Source organism: Pelodiscus sinensis, chromosome 1, assembly GCF_049634645.1.
Source record: "Pelodiscus sinensis isolate JC-2024 chromosome 1, ASM4963464v1, whole genome shotgun sequence".
NCBI lineage: Eukaryota > Metazoa > Chordata > Testudines > Trionychidae > Pelodiscus > Pelodiscus sinensis.
Window position 1 is genome coordinate 124,142,092 of NC_134711.1, and position 23,874 is coordinate 124,165,965.

At 43.4% G+C, this 23,874-nt stretch overlaps 1 protein-coding gene and 1 long non-coding RNA gene across 5 annotated transcripts in view; one reads left to right on the forward strand and one right to left on the reverse strand.

Annotated features, from left to right (window-relative positions):
• Positions 1–23,874, forward strand: part of ATXN10 (ataxin 10) — a 159,560-nt gene that overhangs the window by 413 nt on the left and 135,273 nt on the right. The window contains exon 1 of one of the 4 annotated variants that reach the window (XM_075900001.1): positions 22,675–22,920. The exons of 1 other annotated variant lie outside the window; for it this stretch is intronic. In XM_075900001.1, coding sequence (XP_075756116.1) covers positions 22,775–22,920 — 146 coding nt within the window. In that variant the 5' untranslated portion in view covers positions 22,675–22,774. Of the gene's footprint in view, positions 1–22,674; positions 22,921–23,874 lie in introns of those variants that run through there. 2 more of the 4 variants (XM_075899999.1, XM_075899998.1) reach the window with 2 other exon arrangements.
• On the reverse strand, positions 4,570–22,829 carry LOC142818687 (uncharacterized). The gene is made up of 3 exons (XR_012896273.1): positions 22,693–22,829; positions 11,753–11,792; positions 4,570–5,041 (listed from the first exon to the last, which is right to left on the reverse strand). It is a non-coding gene; the product is annotated as an uncharacterized LOC142818687 (long non-coding RNA).

Here is a 23,874-nt window from a genome sequence, read left to right on the forward strand (position 1 = left end):
GGTGATTGAGTAAGATGTTGATGAGTGTTTAAATTTCAGGTATCATTAGTAATGGGGAGAAAAGAAAAGATCAAAAATGACCTATTCAGGACAAACCAATTCATTATTTCCTCCTTTATAAACAATGAGAAAGGGAAAAGTGTTCTCTTGAGAAACTGTATGCATTTCCTTAAGAGGGTGTACTTTAGATCAAGGATAGACTAAATTATGTATGATGTTCAGGTCGCTAAGGAAACAGTGCATTTTTATGAATACCAAAGCAAACAGATATATAAACCCAGAGTAAATCATTAATTTATATCACTATTTTTTAGTTGGGTTGGAGTGGCTTGGATATTATAACCTTTCTTTATTTAATATTTCAAAAGTGTTCTTTTGTTTAAAAGTAAACATTGCCTTTTTTTGGACAGTTATGCTCATTTTTTATTGCCCTCCTTGAGAAATAACTAGTTATTGATGTTATTTGTGAATCAAATAAAGCAGTGGGGCTTTGATTTATGAAGGTACTTAAACACATGCCTAATTTTAAGGGTAGTCCCATTGTAAGAACATTGTAGAACTACTCACATTTTTACAGTTAAGCATGCATTAAAGTTCTCTGTTGAATTAGGGTCTAAATTAGTTAGTAGTGGCATGTTCCATGTTTGTTTAATTGTAATAATGATTTCTTGTAATGAGCAGCTTCTTAACTATTTTATTTTTGAACCCAGTGTTGTGAAAGAAAAGCAGATGTGGTCGTGGTTGAATACACCCTTTCCTGACCCAACTGTCTTACATGTTTTAAGCCTTCTTCAGCAAGGGCACTAGTTTTCTTTTAAGCTAACTGGGCCCAATCCTGAAGACCTTCCTCAAGGTTGGATCCTGTGAAGTTCTGAGTGTCTGCTCACCTTGAAGGATCACAACTTATGACTTGATCCTGAGATGTGGTGACCACTGCTATGTTCTTTGACTAACATGATAATTATAGGGGATTTACTCCTTTGGGACTCCAGCCACTATTTAGGTGACACTCCTGCTTTCATCAGTGCCCAACTAAGAACTGAGCTAGATCCTGAGGGATGCTAAGCACCTGAAACTTTCACTGCTATCATTATGAAAGGCAGATATTCAAGACATTTAGAATTTGGTCCACTAACAGAAGATTAACTCTATTCCATTATATATAACTTTCTTATTTCTTTTGGAGAATAAATTATGGTTAAAGAATGATTGAAGAATTTGTAATTAAAGAATTATCAGAGTGGCTTTTATTACCCTAAGACCTAGAGAGACAAATTCTTCTCTGACAAGCTACAAATCTGATGTAACTCCACTTATGTTAAATTTTCTTCTGCTTTACATGATGTACACTGTATGGAAACGATTACACTTATACCTTTAAAAAATACCCAAAGAAAGTTATTGCTATAGATATGGTGCTTAACTTTCATATTCATTGCACCTTCCATATTGCCACTAGTGAAACACCATTTCCATTTATAATGCTTTGTCTCTTAGAATTTTCCTTTTCTGCAAGTTCTTTTCCTATTTTTCAGTTTATTAGGAATAACACATGATTATGGTACTTCATTCTCCATTGGTGACACCACACCCCAGGTTGTGAAGTGATGTGTAAGTGAGAGAGTGATATGGAACTGATACTTGGCTAAGGCCTGGCACGTTATGAAGGAGAAACTGCACTGATTTTGGAAGCTCTGAAATCTCCCCCCCCCCCCACCTTCAATGATCATGCCATCACTAAGTCATTGTTGACAGTTCCCTGAACAGATTCTTTCTTTGGGTAATTAGTCTCCATGCAGCATGAATAGACTAGTTTTCTGTCAAGACACTGAATTTTAGCTGACAAATTAGACAGATTCCCTAAGGCAAGAGTTTTATGCAGCTTTGCCATTCTCACTAAAAATGTGATTTATAATAGATTCCTCTTTACTCGGCACTCCCTTCTTCAGGAATGAAGGCACACACCATACCCGGATTCCCTGTTGAACAACACAGAAGTGTACAAACCTTTGTCTTCTATTAAAAAACACTATGCTTTTGTTATTTTAATTTTGACATGTCATGTGATTTTTCTATTGACCAGTGAAAAATCCAATATTCCAAAAACCAGAGCCTATGTTCACTAGCTGTTCAGAATAGATAGTGGTGTAAATTTCACCTCAGTATTACTATGTGGCCTCAGGGACATGACAAACCTTTTATTCACATTCATACAGATTCGGCCACTTTAAAAATATTTGGATGAGTATGAGTCAAAACAAAATATAGGGCTTGATCTTGCCCCCAGTGAAATTAATGGCAAATCTCCCAGGGTATGTCTACACTACAAAGTTAATTCGAACTAACAGCCATTAGTCTGAATTAACTTTAATGGGGGCTACATATACAAACCGCTAGTTTGAATTTAAATCGAGCTAGTGGAGCGCTTAATTTGAACTAGGTAAACCTCATTCTACGAGGAGTAACGTCTAGTTCGAATTAAGTAGTTCAAATTAAGGGCTGTGTAGCCACTTAATTCGAACTAGTGGGAGGCTAGCCCTTCCCAGCTTGCCCTGGTGGCCACTCTGGGCCAAACCAGGGAAACTCTTCTGCCCCCTCCTGGCCCCAGAGCCCTTAATGGGGCACGGTCTGGCTACAGTGCTCGTGTCAGTTGCAAGCCTGTCAGCACCCACCCAGCAGGCCCTGCACCTGGCACAGCATGAGCCAGCCACCCACTGCCACCTCTTCCCAGGACGAGGCTGGCGGCTCCCAGGAGCCTGCCCAGGGCCGCAAGAGGCGGGCACCCGCCTGGTCTAGTGCAGAGATCGTGGACCTCATTGAGGTTTGGAGGGAGGCCTCCAATGTCCAAGATCTCTGCACTAGGCACAGGAAAGTGGCCGCGTAGGGCAGGATAGCTGCCATCCTGGCCACCAAAGGCCACATGCGAACCCAGGAGTAGGTTTGCATGAAAATCAAGTTGGTCCAGGGAGACCTCCGACCCTGAGCCCTCAGCTTAGAACATAAGAACATAAGAACGGCCGTACTGGGTCAGACCAAAGGTCCATCTAGCCCAGTAGCCTGTCTGCCGACAGTGGCCAATACCAGGTACTCCGAAGGGGATGGACCGAAGACAATGACCAAGCCATTTGTCTTGTGCCATCCATCTCCAGCCTTCCACAAACAGAGGCCAGGGACACCATTCCTACCCCCTGGCTAATACCACTCCATGGACCCAACCTCCATGAATTTATCTAACTTCTCTTTAAACTCTGTCATAGTTCTAGCCTTCTGTGGCAAGGAGTTCCACAGGCTGACTATGCGCTGTGTGAAGAAGAACTTTCTTTTATTAGTTTTAAACCTGCTACTCATTAATTTCATTTGGTGTCCTCTAGTCCTTATATTATGGGAACAAATGAAGAACTTTTCTTTAGTCACCCTCTCCACACCACTCATGATTTTATAGACCTTTATCATATCCCCCCTTAGTCTCCTCTTTTCTAAGATGAAAAGTCCCAGTCTCTTTAGCTTCTCTTCATGTGAGACCTGTTCCAAACCCCTAATCATTTTAGTTGCCTTTTTCTGAACCCTTTCCAAGGCCAAAATATCTTTTTTGAGGTGAGGAGACCACATCTGTACACAGTACTGAAGATATGGCATACCATAGTTTTATACTTCCCCTCCTCCTTCTTCCCCTGGCTTCCCACTTCCAGCTCCCTCCTCCCAGGTTTCCCCCTTCCCTCTTCCACCTTCTCCCACCTCCTTTTCCAAGTCTACCTAGAGGTTAACCCCCCCACACACAGTTTTGTTAAATAGAGTTTCTATTTTTGAACACACGTGTCCTTTATTTTTTACATCAGGAAGGGGGGCTAGGGAGGAGTAAGTGGAAGGAGGTGAGGGAGGAATGGGGTACGAGCCCCCGATGGGGAGGACTGGGGTGGCTCTGCAGGCTCCTCGGGGTGGAAGCTCTCCTGCAGGGCCTCCTGGATCCTGACAGCCCCCCGATTGACCCCCCCCCTCAGGATGGCAACCTGTGGCAAGTGCAGCCGGGCTGATGGCCGAGTGCTGTGATGTGCCGAGTGTGGGCACTCAGAGCACTCCAAGACAGAACTGCTTTGCTGTCCCTCATTGAGTTAGACAAGCAAGCGGGGAACCCTGAGAACTGTCTGTCCAGGGTGGGGGTCGGGTCTCTTTAAGCTCAGCCCTCGGCTAGCCTGAGGCAGCAGCTCCACACTCTAAGTCCTAACTTGATTCCCTGCTGGCACTGGTTCTGGCCAGCCTTAACTTCAGTTCAGGATCCACTCAATGTGGACATGCTATTTCGAATTAGCAAAACGCTAATTAGAATTAGTTTTTAGGTCTAGATGAACTAATTTGAATTAGCTTATTTCGAATTAACTAATTCGAAGTAAGTTGGTTTGAATTAGTGCTGTAGTGTAGACATACCTGCATTGACTCCAAGGGTTCGGATCTGCTCCAGATACTTTAAATGACTGCTTCCACAGGACACCAGTCATTCTTTTACTATGACCCAGCACCTTTTGCCACCATCCCCTGGTGCCTGAGTTCCCTTTCCTGTTCCTGCCTTCAAGACATTTAGCCAACACCCTCTTCCCATTACCTCACTTCCTGCTCCACCCTCTCTAAAGTGAAACTAATATTTGTATTAAGTGAATATCAAAAGCCACTATTTCAGATGAGTCAAAAAAGCAGCCCCATCCATCCCTAACATAAATTATATGTCTTGTTACTATAGAATACTTTGTATCTACCTGTAAGTATCTGATTAACAACTGAATTTAACAATACATTGCATGATTGCGTGAAAGTACACAAATCAGTATGTAATGTCATGTGCCCAGTAAAAACATGTTCTAGTAAAAGCAATTGGCTGAAACATTAGAGATGTGGATAGTACACAGGCTGGAACAGCACTTTTGTTTTATTCAGATAAAAGTCTGAGCCTCTCTCTGGTTTGAAGTTCTTGTCTATAGCTCCTTCATGCCTTTCTTTATTCATGCATAAGCTGGAAAAATTACAACTAAATCCTTCTGTCATTCCCATCCTGTATAAAAAAGAGATTTAATAATTATCAGTAGTTATATACTAAAGGAAGCAAATAATCAGATACGTTATTTTGTTCCATATGCAGAGGAGTTATAAAGTGTTGTTGCAAGAAATAGAATTATCTGGGTACCAGCAAAACTTTATTACAAGTAATTAGCAGCTTTTTAATAGGAGTTATTACATTAAGTTTAAGTTCTGTAGAGGGCAAGTCTAGTAACCAATAGATGAAGAATCAGCCTATTTGATTTAATCTCTGTAATTGATTATTTAATAAAGTCAAAAGACTAATTTTAAAAAATCAGCATGTCTGTATCACTAACCTTTTTAAAAAATCTTCACTCTGGTAATGTGATAAGGTGAAAAATAATACCAAATATGAATAGATTCAAAGCTTCCCTTCAGAGGTATAATTAGCTGAACTTGGTGACATGCCTTTACATACCAGTTGAAAAAGTATCTTTTCTTTGTTCAGGTCTCCTATATAAGAGCAGTTCCTTGATGGTTTTCTTGTTTAGTAAATGAAAATTCCTGTATATCAGAATTAAATCCCAAATAAACTGAAGCCTGGTGCTTAATGAATGTGCCCCATGTCTTCTGAGGAAGTTATTTGTACTCTAATTCTAGTACTTGTGTTTCTTCTTTAGAAAGTTTCCTATACAAATCAAACATCTATGACTCACAATAAAATAAATGACTATATAGATTTTGTTGTTCATAATGCTATCCCAAAATTAACTAATTCTCATTGTAGCTTTATGAGTGTAGATGGGAAAATTGATGCACAAATAAGATAAAAGGTTTAGGAGAATTAAGAACTGAAGCCATTATTTCCTAGATCTTAATCTGTGTATCGCTTTAGTAAATATTTTTAGGAATAATGTCATTCGTTTTATGTTATTAACTGGTAATGCTATTTTAAGTAACACTTCTTAAAATAATATGGGACTGATTTTTTAGAAAGGTTCCAAAAATTAATTGTTGTATGTTGCTGTTTGGATGTTTAATTTCATTTTGGTGTAGGGTAAAGGGAAATATGTAATGTATTTTTAACTTATGACAAAGGCACACAGAACCTATAATAAACTTCTTTTTAAGCAATGTAAATTGAAATTAAAGAATGAACTCTATATAATTATTTACTTTGTAAGTCTGTCAAATGTGGACTTTTTATTCTGCAGAATATTGTTTTATCTCCACTAGATGTCAGGCTATAGACAGGTCTTGTGTAAGCTGGTTACTGGTGATGCTCAGATGTTATTCCTCTGGTTTTCTTTCTTAGGATATTTTTCTTTGAAAAATATTTCTTTCCTGCGAAAGTTCAGCTATCTAGAGTATTGCTAGCTATTGTTGAAATATAATAGAAATCTGCAGATTGAAGAACTGAAGTAAACTCCATTTAGAAGGATCTGTGTGATATTGGGAAGCATAACAAGGAGAGAATATCAATTTGTATAGATATATGTTGGCATACAATGTTCCCTATCAGTGTCACTCATGCAATGTATTCCTTTAAAAAAAATTTTTAAAGCCATCACCCACACCTTTTCTGTTTTCTCACAATTAGGTTGTATACGATTTACTGTGCATCGGTATATGTCAAGGGAGGTCTTTCAGGAAAGAGTACAATGTTGTCAACTTGATGGTCATGAGGAAACACGGTTATAATTATGAATGTACACATGTGTAGTACATTATTATTGTAATCAGAATGCAACTCGAACATCACCTCCCAGTTATACGGTGAAGCAATCAGGCAGGGAGGGGCATCTCCCAGGCTAGTTGTTTCCACAAAGCTAACTCCAGGAACCTTTATTGTACAACCTAAGGCAAGTAAAGGGTGGACCACTAAAGCTGATGGAAAAGTACTGAGACTAAAAAGATAACCTAAGGTCTTGAAAAACTAAGGGAGGATGCCGTTTCTCTCTGTGTAACAAAGACTAAGGTTAAGATTTTATCCATTATTTTAGTAAAAGTCACGGGCAATAAACAAAAAATCATGGAACCCTGTGACCTGACTGTGACTTATACTAAAAACAATGGGTTGGGCTGATAGGGCAGGAACAACAATTGAAGCCGGAGCCCTGCTGTGGGAGTGGGAGAAGAGTCCAGCAGCTGCCTCCAGAGCTAATAGCTTCATGTTCTCCCACCACCACTTGGGAGCTCCAGGTCCCCTTGCCACCCATGATAGCTGAAAGCTTTGACTCTTCCCAAGGCTTGTGACTGAAGTGAAAAATGTCCTGGAAGTAGAATCCATAGGAGCGTTTCGGGTGGTAGCCCTGAGCTCTGCTCTTTGGGGACCCCAGCTCTTAAAGGGGAAATAGGGCCTGGGCACTACCAGGGATGGCAGCAGTACCACCAGCCCCATTCCTCTGCACCTCTGGGTGTAGGGGGACAGGGGACTGGACAATGCAGAGGAAGGGGTGGAATGGGGGCAGAGCAGGGGTGAGAAGAGGTGGGGCAGGGGGTTTGTGGGACGGGGTGGAGTGGGGGCATGGCCTAGGGATGTAAAATCCCATTTAATTAATCAGTTAATCTTTATGTTTAACTGGTTAACAGATTAAATTGGAGTAGGTGGGGGCTGGGGAGGGTGTTAGCCCAGCAAAGGTGAGGCTTACCAGTTAACCAGTTAACCTGTCACAGCCCTAGCATGACTCAGAGCAGGGGGAGTTGTCCTGCACCCAGCACTGTACTAGGGATTCCTCTGCACAGAAAGTCACAGAATCTGTGATTTCCATAACCTCTGTGACATTATTTTATCCTTAACCACAAATTATCACATTTTGAGAGGGAAAACAAAAGAAAACTTCAACTCTGTTCAAAAGGGAAGAGTTTTGAAGAGAGGTTTATTCAGAAATGGATTGCCAGTGTCTAAGAAGGGTACAGTTCATGAAATGCTGAATCCCCTCTGATAGAAGGCATGCTGGGAAACTGAGAAAGCAATTGTTAACTAGAGAATAATAGGAAGCAGGTTTAAAACAAACAAAAGGAAGTTTTCCTTCACACAGTGCACAGTCAACTTGTGGAACTCCTTGCCAGAGGAGATTGTGAAGACTAGGACTTTAACAGGGTTCAAAAAAGAGCTAAATAGATTCATGGACATTAGATCCATCAATGGCTATTAGCCAGGATGGGCAGAAATGGTGTCCCTAGCCTCTATTTGTCTGGAAATAGGTGACAGAAGAGGGATCACGTGAGAATTACCTTTTGTCTTTTCCTCCCTCTGGTGCTTCTGGTATTTGCCACTGTCAGCAGAAAGGATACTGGGCTAGGTGGACCTTTGATCTGACCCAATATGGACGTTCTATGTTCTTATGAGAAGGGAAATGAGCTACTACAGAAATGTAGCACCTGAGATTGAGACTTACTTGTATGTGTTTCCTTTTTCTTACAATTCTATCTCTGAATCTGTGATTTCTCTCTTAAGTAAACTTTATTTATTTCTCCATAAGCAGGTCTCTCTTGTGTGGTCTGGTTGGTGAGTGCAGCCTCAAAAGGACAGATAGCCAGGGGGCAGGTTTCACTCCTTCAGAGATGATGAACCAGAAGGGAAAAGCCTGAGTGTAGGGTAGTTAAGAACTCAAGGGACAGATATGGGGAAACTTGGGGACTAGAAGGGCTATTGAGGTCACTATGCAAGGAGTAAACTAAGTTGATGGAACCAGAGTGAGACCTTTATGCTTGTAAACTGATACTTGTGTCAGGGCTCTGAATCACATCAGCATAGTATAAGGTACCCAGTATTACAAAGGAAGTGGTGACTGATCCCCCCCCTTATTGAGTGATCCCCAAAATGTCACAGTAGTATGTCCCCCAAGTGAACACGGTCTGTTTCAGTGCACATCCCCATTCCCTGCTGTTATCTCCCCTACTTTGATCTCATCTTAACAGCAATTGAAAGTGTAAGTTCTTTGGGGGAAAGGCAAGTAACATCCTTCCTCCCTTTGTAAAGTACCATGCACACTTTTGAGATTCTGGACAAATGTGACATGGACATTAACATCAAATGTCCCCTAAGCACATACCTAATATCTGGCATCTGCTATTTTGCAAGACAGAGAGCAAAGTGATCTGTTCCCAGACCTGCTCCCCTCCGCTCCCTCCTCACTACTGTGGCCACACCTCCAGCAGGTTACATTCCACACTTTTCACAGCTCTTGCTATGTTGAAAAATCTCTCCTGTTGCCTGAACTTGAATCCTAGCTGTCACCCTTTCTCTGTCCTATGTACATCCCAACAGCCACTCTGTCTCTTGCTATGCAAATGTACTTTACCCAGAGCTGTTCTAGTCCCTCTTCCCCATACACCATAGCCCAGTAGTGAGCAACCTGGGGTTCACGGACTGCATGCGACCCATTGAGATTCCACCTGTAGTCCACGAATCCCTGTCTGTCCCTCTCCCTCCCATGCCTCTGGTGCACTGGAGCTCCATGCTTCCTACTCCCTCCTAGCTCTTTCAGAGTGCCATAGATCCACCGATTCATGCTCTGTCCTGCACCTGCCCCTCCCTCCCAGAGCTTGAACAGCTCTGAACAAGTGAAACCCCAATGGGTCATGGGTTGCCGGATGCCCACCAGTGGCAATCATGTGGCCCATTGAGATTAAGGAGGACCACTCATGTGGCCCACTCCCTATCTTGGTTGCCCATCACTGTCTGAGCAGCAGCCATGCTCTTTCTACACACGCTCAGCAGCAACCCATCCACTCACTCTTGCTCTCTTATTGCAGATACAGCAAAACAGACCCACGGCATTCTGCTACTTTCTAGAGGACTCTTCATTTCTGACATGCCACAGCCAGGGATGGCCCTAGACTAGCTGCCAGCAACTGGTGCCCTAGGTAACCCATGCAATCGGCGCCACCCCCCAAGCCCTAAGGGCAGATATAGGTTGAAGTTTTTGGTAAACTGGGAATCATTTTGCTCCTATTTTCCATTTAATGTTTTTAAGCATATTTATTTAAACAGGCATAATTATTCGGTTTGTCCATCCAGCCAATGTTCAGATTAAAATAGAGACACGAAATTTTCAGAATAGATTTGTACACAACAGCTAGACGATATTTCAGTACGATTTCAAATAAAAATGCATTACGAATGTTAATTATAATTTTTATTATTACAAATCCCAAATAGTCCATTACGCTCTTCTGCATTAACTGCCATTATCACCACATGGCTGGGGAGAAGGGGACTGGGGCTGGAGTTTTGTGGCTGAGGACAGGGGAGTGGGGAGAGGGAACAGGGTGCTAGTGGGGGAGAGAGAGTCCCCTGCACCTGCCTCCTCCCAGGATTCCCCCCCCCCCAGAGGAAACCGGTGTACACCTCTCCCAGGGCCAAATTCCCCCCCCCCGTGGCACAGGGAACCCCCACGCACATCTCTCCCGGGGCCGACCCTCCCTCCTGCAATGCAGGGGAACCCCCACGTGCCGCTCCCCCAGGGCCGACCTCCTCATCTCCCCATCCCACGGCGCAGGGGAACCCCCGCGTGCTGCCTCCCCCAGAGCTGAACCCCCCCCCCCCGGGCGCCGGGAAGCCGCCAAGCTCCTCCTTCGGGGCTGACACCAGGCGTTACGGGAAGAGGAAGTGGCAGGGAATTTGGCGCCCCATTTAATTTAGCACCCTAGGAGGCTGCTGAGTTTGCTTATAGGCATGGGCCACCTCTGGCCACAGCATCCTCCCCCAGCACACATCAGCATAGCACAGAAAGAGCAAAGAAAGAGAAGAAGCTATATTATTGGGGCATGTATACATGTACACATTGAGGTGTATATGATGTGTTGTAAAGGAAAGGAAAATTGCAGTGGTGGCCAGGCTATGTGCTGGGGATTAAACCACTAAGCACACCATGAGACTATATTCCAAGGCAGATGCTCAGGGTGGCCCTGATCCTGCACCGCACCATAGATGTCAGTGGGAGTTTTTCCACTGACTTCATTTGAGGCAGGATAAAGGCCTATATATGGGGATTTATCCCATACATACTGTGAAGCCCTTTGCCAATTGGATTCTCCATGTATGGGGATAAATCTCTAAACATAATGAAGTCCCATCCTGGCCAAATGTTTGCTGGAATCAATCTCTGACAGCAAGCTGAAGCATCTGTCTGGTTTATACTTTGGCAACACTTAAATAACTTCTTATGCCAATAAAATATGATTGAATTAGCTGAGGGGGTCGTTCTGGTGTGCAAAGGGGATGGGGAGGGAGAGCAAGGTTATACTTGTTAGACTCCAAGAGGAAGTCAGCGAGGATTCAAGTTCAAGCAGCCCAAGAGGTATTTTCAGCTTAGGTGGGGGAGAGGCTGCAGCTGTGAAATGTGTGGAATTTAACCTGCAGGGAGAACAGTGTGAAGTGAGCTCGGGGGGAGAGGTGGGAGGCAAGTGGGGAGACACCATACCAGCTTTGCTCTGTCCTGCAAGACACTGTCTTGTCACTGCCAAGCTAAAGAGCAAATTACACACATTCATTGAAACAATGAATCTTCTAATGGCATTGCCTAGGTGATGTGTATCATTTTAAAAATCATAATGATATAGACTCAAGGCAGTGGTGATGTGCAAGGAGGTGACTAATTTCTTATCTCATAGACTTCTTTATATCCCAAATCCTTTCAATCTACTTACACTCACTCTGCTGATGTGAAATGTTAGGGAGTCTAAATTTACATTTTCCAGCTTTCTAATATGTAAGTTTAGGCCTGCTTTGACTTACACATTTTTACAGCCTCCTGCATTTTGCTTTTCTTGCTGTTCTAAATAAAAATATAAACGTTTTATAATAAATATAATATTATAGAAACAATAAAACAAATCCCCCCAAACATGAAATAAACACATAAGTATATAAGAACGGCCATTTTGGGTCAGAACAAAGGTCCATCTAGCTCAGTATCCTGTCTTCCGACAGTGGCCAAAGCCAGATGCCCCAGAGGTAGTGAACAGAAACAGGTAAACATCAAGTGAGCCCTCTCCTGTCATCTATTTCCAGACCCTGACGAACAGAAGCAAGAGACACCATTCCTATCCACTTTGGCTAATAAGTATTGATGGACCTAACCTTCATGAATTCATCTAGTTCTTTTTTGAACCTTTTAAAGTCCTGGTATTCACAGCTTCCTCTGGCAAGAAGTTCCACAGGTTGACTGTGCGCTTGTTTGTTTTAAACCTGTTACCTATTAATTTAATTTGGTGATCCCTAGTTCTTATGCTATGGGAACAAGTAAATAACTTTTCCATATTCACTTTCTCCATACTTGTCATGATTTTATAGACCTCTATCTTATCTCCCCCCCCCCCCCTTAGTCTCCTCTTTTCTAAGTTGAAAAGTCCTAGTCTCTTTAATCTCATATGGGACCCATTCCAAACCCCTAATCATTTTTGCCCTTTTCTGAACCTTTTCCAATGCCAATATGTCTTTTTTGAAATGAGGTGACCACATCTGTATGCTGTATTCAAGATGTGAGCGTACCATGGATTTATATAGTGGCAATAAGATATTCTCTGTCTTATTCTCTATTTTCCTTTTCAATGATTCCTAACATTCTGTTTGCTTTCTTGACTGCTGCGGCACACTGAGTGGATGTTTTTAGAGAACTATCCACAATGACTCCAAGATCTCTCTGGAGCGGTTATAGCTAAATTAGTCCCCATCATTTTGTATGCATAGTTGGGATTATTTTTTCCAATGTGCATTACTTACATTTATCAACATTACATTTCATTTGTCACTTTGTTGCCCAATCACCTAGTTTTGTGAGATTCTTTTGAAGCTCTTCATAGTCTGCTTTGGTCTTAACTATTTTAAGCAGAAGCTTCAGGGGGTAGTCTGTACAGAAAAAACAACAAATGGGCCAGTAGCACTTTATAGACTAACAAAATATGTACACGGTATCATAAGCTTTTGTGGGCGCAGTGAAGTGCTACCAGACCATTTGTTATCTTGAGCAAATTAGCATCACCTGTAGATTTTGCCATCTCACTGTTTACCACTTTCTCCACATCATTTATAAATAGGATTGGTCCCAGGATAAACCACTGGGGAACACCACTAGTTACCTCGCTCCAATCTGAAAACTGACCATTTATTCCTAACCTTTGTTTCCTGTTCTTTAACCAGTTATCTGTCCATGAGAGGACCCTATTATTCCATGGCAACTAACTTTACTTAAGAGTCTTAGGTGAGGGACCTTGTCAAAGGCTTTCTGGAAATCTAAATACACTATATCCACTGGATCCCTCTTGTCCACATGCTTATTAACCCCCTCAAAGAACTCTAGTACATTAATAAGGCATGATTTCCCTTTACAGAATTCATATTGACCTTCCCCCAACAAATGATTTTCATCTATGTGTCTGATAATTATATTCTTAACTATAGTTTCAACTAATTTGCCCGGTACCGATGTTACACTTATCGATCTGTAATGGCCAAGATCACCTCTAGAGCCCCTTTAAAATATTGGCATCCCATTAGCTATCTTCCAGTACAGAAGCTGATTTCAAGGATAGGTTACTAGTTAATAGTTCTGCAACTTCACATTTGAGTTCTTTCATAATTCTTGTTACTGTTAAGTTTATCAATTTGTTCCAAACTCTTCTCTAATGACACCTCAATCCAGGACAGTTCTTCAGATTTGTCACCTAAAAAAAAGGCTCAGATTTGGGAATCTCCCCAATATTCTCACTCTGATCAATTTGCTTCTGTGTTGTGTCCCTTTCACTCCAAACATGTCTGTTTTGCCTTTCTTTGCAGCAAGGGACTATGTCTGCCTGTAAGTTAGTTTGATAGCCCACTAAATAAGTTTCATACAAAAAAATGGTTAAAGAACATTGTTAAGGTTGGAACAACCTTAGTTGGAAAGAGAGGAGGGGAGAGGGCAAACCATGGGCCAGAGCTGACAAACAACCGCATACAAAGGAATCCAATGCATCAGGGAAGGGCAGACAAATAACCAGTGGCAAATTTTTAAAGTGCTTGTACACAAATGCTAGGAGTCTGACTAATAAGATGGGTGAACTAGAGTACCTCGTATTAAATGAGGAGATAGACATTATAGGCATCACTGAAACCTGGTGGAATGAGGAAAATCTGTGGGACACAATCATACCGGGATATAAAATATATAGAAAGGATAGAGCAGGCTGGGTGGGTGGCGGAGTGGCACTGTATGTGAAAGATAATGTAGAATCAAATGAAATAAAAATATTAAGTGAATCAACATGTTCCATAGAATCGCTATGGATAGAAATTCCATGCTCCAATAATAAGAAATTAGCAGTAGGGATATATTACCGACCACCTGACCAGGACAGGGATACTGACATAGAAATGCTGAGGGAGATTAGAGAGGCTACCAAAATAAAGAACTCTGTAATAATGGGGGATTTTAATTACCCCCATATTGACTGGATACATGTCACCTCAGGAAGAGAAGCGGAGATAAAATTTCTCAATGGCTTAAATGACTGCTTCTTGGAGCAGCTAGTGCAGGAACCCAGAAGGGGAGAGGCAATTCTCGATTTAGTTCTGAGTGGAGTGCAGGATCAGGTCCAGGATATAACCGTTACAGGACCGCTTGGGAATAGTGACCATAATATAATAACATTCAACATCCCTGTGGTGGGAAGAACACCTCAGCAGTCCAGCACCCTGGCATTTAATTTCAAAAAGGGGAATTACAAGAGATGAGGAGGTTAGTTAAACAGAAATTAAAAGGCACAGTGATTAGAGCCAAATCCCTGAAAGCTGCATGGAAACTTTTTAAAGACACCATAATAGAGGCCCAACTTAAATGTATACCCCAAATTAAAAAACATAGCGAGAGTCCTAAAAAAGAGTCACCGTGGCTTAACCACCATGTAAAAGAAGCAGTGAGGGACAAAAAGGTATCTTTTAAGAAGTGGAAGTCCAATCCTAGTGAGATAAATAGAAAGGAACATAAACACTGTCAAATCAAGTGTAAACATGTAATAAGAAAAGCAAAAAAAGATTTTGAGGAACAGCTAGCCAAAAACTCAAAAAGAAATAACAAAATGTTTTTTAAGTACATTAGAAGCAGGAAGCCTGCTAAAAAACCTGTGGGTCCCCTAGATGATCGAGCTATAAAAGGAGCAATCAAGGACGATAAAGCCATTACGGAGAAACTAAATGATTTCTTTGCTTCAGTCTTCACGGCTGAGGACGTTGGGGAGATCCCTGAATCTGCACCGTCCTTTGTGGGTGATGAATCTGAGGAACTACCCGGATTGAATTGTCATTAGAGGAGGTTTTGGAACAAATAGAAAAACTTAATGTTAACAAATCTCCGGGACCGGATGGCATTCATCCAAGGGTTCTAAAAGAACTTAAACGGGAAATTGCTGAGCTATTATCTGTGGTTTGTAACCTATCCTTTAAATCGGCTTCCGTACCTAATGACTGGAAGGTAGCCAACGTGACACCAATATTTAAAAAGGGCTCTAGAGGCGATCCTGACAAATTCAGTACCGGGCAAATTAGTCGAAACAATAGTAAAGAATAAAATTGTGAAGCATGTAGAAGAACATAATTTGTTGGACAAAAGTCAACATGATTTCTGTAAAGGGAAATCCTGTCTTACTAATCTGTTAGAGTTCTTTGAAGGGGTTAACAAACATGCGGACAAGGGGGATCCAGTAGATATAGTATACTTGGATTTTCAGAAAGCCTTTGACAAGGTCCCTCACCAAAGGCTCTTGTGTAAATTACATGGCCATGGGATAAGAGGGAAGGTCCTTTCTTGGATTGAGAACTGGTTAAAAGACAGGAAACAAAGGGTAGGAATAAATGGTAAATTTTCAGATTGGAGAGGGGTAACTAGTGGTGTACCCCAAGGGTCAGTCCTGGGACCAATCCTTTTCAACTTATTCATAAATGATCTGGAGAAAGGGGTAAGCAGTGAGGTAGTAAAGTTTGTAGATGATACCAAACTGTTTAGGATAGTCAAGACAGAAGCAGACTGTGAGGGACTCCAAGAAGATCTCACCAAACTGAGTGATTGGGCAACAAAATGGCAAATGAAATTTAATGTGGATAAGTGTAAAGTAATGCACATCGGGAAAAATAACCCCAACTATACGTACAGTATGATGGGGGCTAATTTGGCTACGACAAATCAGGAAGGAGATCTTGGAGTTATCGTGGACAGTTCTCTGAAAACTTCCACACAGAGTGCAGCGGTGGTCAAAAAGGCAAATAGGATGCTAGGAATTATCAGGAAAGGGATAGAAAATAAGACCCAGAATATCTTACTGCCCCTGTATAAAACTATGGTACGCCCACATCTTGAATACTGTGTACAGATGTGGTCTCCTCACCTCAAAAAAGATATTTTGGCCTTGGAAAGGGTTCAGAAAAGGGCAACTAAAATGATTAGGGGTTTGGAACGGGTCCCATATGAAGAGAGGTTAAAGCGACTGGGACTTTTCAGTTTAGAAAAGAGGAGACTGAGGGGGGATATGATAGAGGTCTATAAAATCATGAGTGGTGTGGAGAGGGCTGATGAAGAAAAGTTATTTATTAGTTCCCATAATAGAAGAACTAGAGGACACCAAATGAAATTAATGGGTAGCAGATTTAAAACTAATAAAAGAAAGTTCTTCTTCACACATCATGTAGTCAACCTGTGGAACTCCTTGCCAGAGGAGGCTGTGAAGGCTAGGACTATAATAGAGTTTAAAGAGAAGCTGGATAAATTCATGGATGTTAGGTCCATAAAAGGCTATTAGCCAGGGGAGAAAATGGTGTCCTTGGCCTCTGTTTGTCAGAGGCTGGAGAGGGCTGGCAGGAGACAAATTGCTTGATCATTGTCTTTGGTCCACCCTCTCTGGGGCACCTGGTGCTGGCCACTGTCGGTAGACAGGATACTGGGCTAGATGGACCTTTGGTCTGACCCAGTACGGACGTTCTTATGTTCTTATGTTAACAACAAGCAATCAAAAATTAAGGAAATGTTTAATTTGTTGCGGAATTTGAAAGGTATACAGCAAATGAGGCAGAATAATCTGCAATGGCTGTGAATCAGGCTGAATTTCTCTGTGCTGCACTGTGTGTCAATCTGATTTCTCTACAATACCACTTGCTTCCATGACAATGTGGCATTGCATCAATCACCTCTCCCAGTTCTTTGCCAGGTTCCCTTCCAGTCAGGACAAAAGAGGGTTCATTTGCTTCCTTTTTGTGAAAGAGCATTGTTGTACCTAAGTTAGGAATATTGACTATTCATCTGTACTACAAAAGTGTTTGCTCCTGGGTAATGCCCACCAGATAAAATGCAATTGGTTGGCTAGCTAACTGGGGACAAGTCAATGGGCGATTAGGGAGAATAATAGATCTCTGCAAATGCTAATCTCCCACCTTTCTGAGAAGCTTTCCTGGGATGCTACAAACAGCCTCTGATTCACACAGCTTTGGTACTGCAGGGTCACGTGATTAAGTCACCTGGTCCTGGATTCCATGATGGAATACCAGTATTTTTCCACTGGCGGGGGAAGAGACCACACTTGAAAACAAAGTGTTCCTGCCATATGTAAAACCTATTTAAGGCAGAGAAGTGAGATAATCAGGATTAATTCTCCACAATGATTGCTAAGACCATCTAAGAAACAAACGGGTTAAAGATGGACTCTGCCGAGTCTGGAAAAGTTTCCTGGCTTATTAAAAGAAAACCTGGAATTTTAAGCTGCAAGCAAAAGGCGTTTGCCTTCAAGAGACATGGCAATTTAATTAAAATTTAGGGTAAGAAATTGTTGCTTGTAAATCAGTTCCTTTAGTATCTAAGCTTATATTATGCTTTTGTTTTATTTGCTGAATAATCTGCTTTGTTCTGTTTGCTATCCCTTATAATCACTTAAAAGCTATATTTTGTAGTTAATAAACTTACTTGGCTACGTCTAGCCTGGCAAGATTTTCCGCAAATGCTTTTAACAGAAAAGTTTTCTGTTAAAAGCATTTGCGGAAAAGAGCATCTAGATTGGCACGAACGCTTTTCTGCAAAAGCACTTTTTGCGGAAAAGCATCCATGTCAATCTAGACGCACTTTTCCGCAAAAAAGCCCCAATTGCCATTTTCTTGATTGGGGCTTTTTTGCGCAAAACAAATCTGAGCTGTCTACACTGGCCCTTTTGCACAAAAGCTTTGCACAAAAGACTTTTGCCCGAATCGGAGCAACGTAGTATTTCCACAAGAAGCACTGATTTCAGACAGTAGGAAGTCAGTGTTCTTGCGGAAATTCAAGCGACCAGTGTAGACAGTGGAAAAACTTGCCAGTTTAGACACAGCCACTTTTGTTTTTCTCTAAAACCAGTTTGTGGAATTTATAACAGGGTTGGTGGGGCATAAAGTTGTGCGTATCTTCTTCCACATTGAGGGAGGGAATGAATTTCAGGAGCTGTACAGTGCTCTATGCAGCGCTACACAATAGAGTTTTGAGTTTACACTCTAGAAGGGGTGTGCACTTTGAGTGCTGGGCAATTCCTTAGCTGAAGCCTTCCTATGCAGTACTGATTCCAGGTCTGTGTCTTTAAGCAGCTAGGTGTCTCCCTACCTGTATGGCTACGTCTACACTGGCCCCTTTTCCGGAAGGGGCATGTAAATTTCATGAGTCGTAGTAGGGAAATGCGCGGGGGATTTAAATATCCCCCGCGGCATTTAAATAAAAATGTCCGCCGCTTTTTTCCGGCTTTTAAAAAAGCCGGAAAAGAGCGTCTACACTGGCCCCGATCCTCCGGAAAAAGCGCCCTTTTCCGGAGGCTCTTATTCCTACTTATTATCACTTTGAAGTAGGAATAAGAGCCTCCGTAAAAGGGCGCTTTTTCCGGAGGATCGGGGCCAGTGTAGACGCTCTTTTCCGGCTTTTTTAAAAGCCGGAAAAAAGCGGCAGACATTTTTATTTAAATGCCGCGGGGGATATTTAAATCCCCCGCGCATTTCCCTACTACGACTCATGAAATTTACATGCCCCTTCCGGAAAAGGGGCCAGTGTAGACGAGCCCTATGTGTGCTGGAGGAAGCTTGAGGACAATGTAAGGGAGCCACAGCTGGTATCCCAGTGTATCACACTGTTCATCACTCCTTATTTTTGTTAATTTTCTATTGTTTTTATAGGTATGTGAGACATATTGAAATGAACCTCAGAAGTTTTAATTGGGTCATTTACAGACAGACATCTCAGAAAGATTCAACAGGGCTAAGACTAGATAAATAGTGGAACTCATGATATGAGGCACAAGGGGTTATCTAACGTCTCACAATGCCACAGGACTAAGCTGAGGGCCTCCATTGGTCCAAGACAGAGGAGTGAACTAAAAGGTGCTCAGGATGGTTACTTTTTCATGGTTCTTTTGGGAAGAACTTGCCCTTCTAACTGTGCCATTGCCCTTATTTCCCACCGCCATTTGCTGAAAGAGTTTCTATCGTGAATTCTCATTTCTGGCAGCTGGTGCCCTTGTCTGTCTCCTCCTTCTCTCTCCACCCACCAGCAGTGTGGGAAGAGTCAGGTGCTACCACAGTTGCCCATTACTTTGGGGTGTGCTTATTTATTCGGGTTACTCTTCTGGGAGGTTTGTGTGATAATTCTGTCAATGTGTTGCTTGTGTTCTCATATGGAGCTTTACTTCTCCCTTCTGCCAATTCCCTCCCACTGGAGCTATCCTGCAGAATCTAGGTTGCCCTGTACTAGGTTCTTCCCATCCAAGAAACAGATGAACACAACCACTCATACCCACTAACAGAGCATGTTTGAGAGGACCAGTTAATCAGTACTCACAAGAGGATCCCTTATATGTCCCTGGATTCAGTAGGCTGGGTTGCACAGCAATGCCAAGCTGTGACCCTCCTGTGCCCTTGGATTACACAGCACTTTAAGCTTCCACCCTCTTCCACACCCCATGTTCAGCACGTCCCTTACCCCGCTTTCATGTCAAAATCATTCTGCTAATAACCCCCGTGTTAAGCAAACTCCACAGGATTTTTAGCTTAGGTACAAGGAGCGTTGTTGCAGAGTCAATGTGGATGACAAAAATAATCCCCTCCTCGCCTCCGGGGTAGTGGGGGAAAGGGGAGAAAGAAAGAGGAAACCAGCTTAATTGTGAAAGTTTTTTATTTCCAGGTGGTAACCATACAAGAGAGCCAGACAAACAAACAGTTACAATATTAAATCTAACTTAAATCTCATTAAAAAAAGTTAGGGGTAGCAATCATAACTGATCATATAGGGCAGAGTCAGGGGGCTATATCTAGGGAGAGAGAAAAAAAAGGAGAGATGGATCTCACTAATCCAAGAAGCTTGAATTAATCAGGGTTGCCAAGTGGTGATGGTAGATGGGGGTCCAGTGTTGGGAGACAAGCAAAGCAGAGACCCCAAGACCAACAGTCAGGAGAGGATTAAGTCCCAATTGAACTGATGCAGAATTTTGATCCAGTTATCAGAACACTTTAGTGGAGCATGGGTAGGGTTTTTGTAGTGAAACAACAGTGGTTCAAGAAATAACACTAATTTGTTTATGGATAAACTGATGGTTCAAGGAAGTATTCTCAAGTTGTTTTGCTTAGGCTAGACACTGGGAACTGATCGTTCTTGGCTATGGCTGTGTTTCTTCAAGGGTCCTCATAATGCAATTCGGCAGTTTCAGTATTTTGGATACCAATAGAGGATTTATCGTTAAATCAAACTCTAATAAGGTCTCAAGAAGCATTTTTCTTACTTTGTCTAACTGAAAATTTCAATTATTTTATGGAAATATTTTTTCTGTGCATGTGCACAGCAAAAAATCAATGTTTACAGATAAAAAATAAATCCTTCCAAGTCTACCTTTGAAGGCAGATGCATGGTAGTTGGCCCAAAAACAAAGTCCACGCATCTACAGCGGTGCTTCTCAACTTTTTTTTTTATAAAGTACCCCTTAAAAAAAATTATAAGTACCCCCAGTACCTAGTTTTCAGACACAGATTTTTTTTTCTACAGTTGCAACACATTTGACAATTGTAGCTGGGTGGGTGATGACCTTTTTGGGTTTAAAAAGTACAAATATAATAAAATGCTGTAAAACTTAAAACAAAAATTCAAGTTTTTTCAAATTTTGTGTTGACATACCTCCCAGACTTCTCCCTTAAGGGTACTCATACCACTGATTGAGAAACATTGTTCTTCAGCATACATTTGAATAGACCAGTGGTCCCCAATGTGGTGCCCATGGGCGCCATGGCACCCCCTGGGCCATTTCTGTGCACCCAAGTGATTGGGGCCACCCCCACGCAAGTGGTGCATGGGCAGTGCCAGCACCTGGGCGTGCAGCATATGGGCAGCCCCACCCCCGGGTGCACAGCACAAGGGCTGTGCTGGCCCTGGGCACGCAGAGTATGGGCGTCCCCACCCCTGGGCGCGCGGCACAGAAGCAGCGCCGGCCCTGGGCACGTGGCGTATGGGCAGCCCCACCCCAGGCGTGCTGCACAGAAGCAGCGCTGACCCTGGGAGTGCGGCGCATGGGTGTCGCCCGCACTGGGCACACAGCATATGGGTGGCCCCGCACCTGGGCTCCCTGCCCCTGTGTGCCCGGCCCATGCGTGTCCCCGCCCCCGGGCTCCCAGCAGCCCCAAAAGGTTGGGGACCACTGGAATAGACCTTTCAGTTTTAATTTGAACATAAGTAGCTGACTGGCTTTGAAATGTTTGAGATTTAACAAGGTAGATTTGGGATTACTCTAGTTTAGTGCAGTTTAATGCTTGAAGCAACAACCATCCCTTTGTTAAATTTGGTGATGGAAACTTAATTGCACATTTCCTAAATCTGGGTTTCTGTTTTACTTCTAATTATGTTATTTTAAATGACTATATAGCTTTTACAAAAAACAGGACTATGTAGCACTTTAAAGACTAACAAGATGGTTTATTAGGTGATGAGCTTTTGTGGGCCAAATTTGATCTGAGGAAGTGGGTCTGGACCACAAAAGCTCATCACCTAATAAACCATCTTGTTAGTCTTTAAAGTGCTACATAGTCCTGTTTGTTTCAGCTACACTGGACTAACACGGCTACATTTCTATCACTATACAGCTTTTGACTCTGTGTGTGTGTGTGTGTGTGTATATATATATATTTATCTTACACATGTACATTTACACACAGGGGTGTGTGAGGAACTGCCCACAAATTATATAACACCTTTTTGTTACCCCCCCCCCAAGACCTACCCATTCCCTTGTAACACTGGCACAACCATTCTGTCACGCAAAATTAAGGACCCATCCAATAATGCAAATATAAGGTATGGGCAACCCTCACGTACAGTTGCCTACACGCATGCACATCATACACCTCCACGGACACATCTACACACAGGCACTCTCGGATAGCTGCGCACAGCCCCGGGCTTCCACTCTCACTGCATGTTCCAGAGTCCAGGGTTCCCGCCACGCAGGGCCTCAGGGCTCCTGCAGCTTTGAAGCTCTTTCCAGAGCCCCGCTCGGGCTGAATGTAACCCCACCCCAGGACATGCGCCACCCCAGCCACGCACGCGCACGCATCCAGCCCATGCCCACGGCTCGCACGTGCCAAGCTGGCGCAGGCTACGCAAGTGGGACGTGCGTGTCAGCCCCCCCGCGATATCTGTGCCTTACGCACCTCCCCCCCCTCCCCACCTGCACACGCACGTCAGGCCCTCCCTCGAGCGGCCGGGCCCGGGCGGTCTCTGTCTGGCCAGGGGGCGGGGCGAGGCGCAAGATGGCGGCGGCCGAGCTAGAGGCGGCGCTGGCCGCTGTGGCCCAGCAGCTGGAACGCGCCGCCGGCGCTGAGCGGCTCTCGGAGGCCCCCGGTTGCCTAGAGACCGTGCGGCGGCTGACGGGCCTGTTCCGGGAGGCGCTGCCCAGGTACCGGGGAGGAGGCGGGGCTGGCGCGGGCCACGTGGGACTGTGTGTGTGCGTGTGTGTGTCTGTCTGTCTGTGCGCACGCACGTGCACGGGGTGGGCTGGAGCTGCCCGGGGCGTGTCCTTCCGGGTGTGTGCGCGTAGGGGGCTGGCCCGGTGCGTGTCCCCTGGGGGTTGAGGTGCACTCGGGGTGTGAATGTGCGTGCACTGAGGGTGTACTCGGCGTGTGTACATACGTGTACTGGGGCTGTGTGAGGGGGAGAGACGGCGAAGGGCAGCTTGTACCTCGTGTGTGTGCGGGGGGGGGGGCGCTCTGGATGTGGGGAGGTGACCTAGGTTTGTGGGAGATGAGTCAACATCTCTGGCGTCTCCAGTTCGCTGAAGACCAGTGACCGCCCTGACCTCTGTGCAGTGATGATTAGTTTCAGTGCTTTCTTGAGTCTCCTTGAGAGCTGGCTTTGAAACCATTTACTTAAAAACCAGGGCTGCAGGTTAGGCTATAAAACTCATAAAATAATCTGTTGTTCTTAAACTTTTGTCTTCATTGTGCTTTGCTTACCTGCTGGTGTCTGGGTGGGTCACTGAGTGGCTTGAGGAAAACTGGACTAGACTAGTGCTCTCTTGCAGGTGTATTTGTAAACCTACTTTTTCTAATGCTCTGTAGCAGTAATATGTTTCCCAGTCACTTGAAACGATCTGGTCAATGAAGATGGGCCTTCTGCTAGGCCCCTTGTTAATAAAACAGAAAAGAGGCTTGCGAGCCATCACTCATGGTTTGGGGTCCTATAGAGAAGGGAAATATATCTTTCCCCAATCTGTATTCCCTTTCTGCTTGTGCATGGATCCTGGGAATAGCTCTGTTTACATACCAGAGCCTGGGGGAGGAGGGTTGTGGAGATGAGGAAGAGTATGTCTCTGCCTGCACTTGTGCGTTTGTCTCTGCTGCCTGCATGGGTC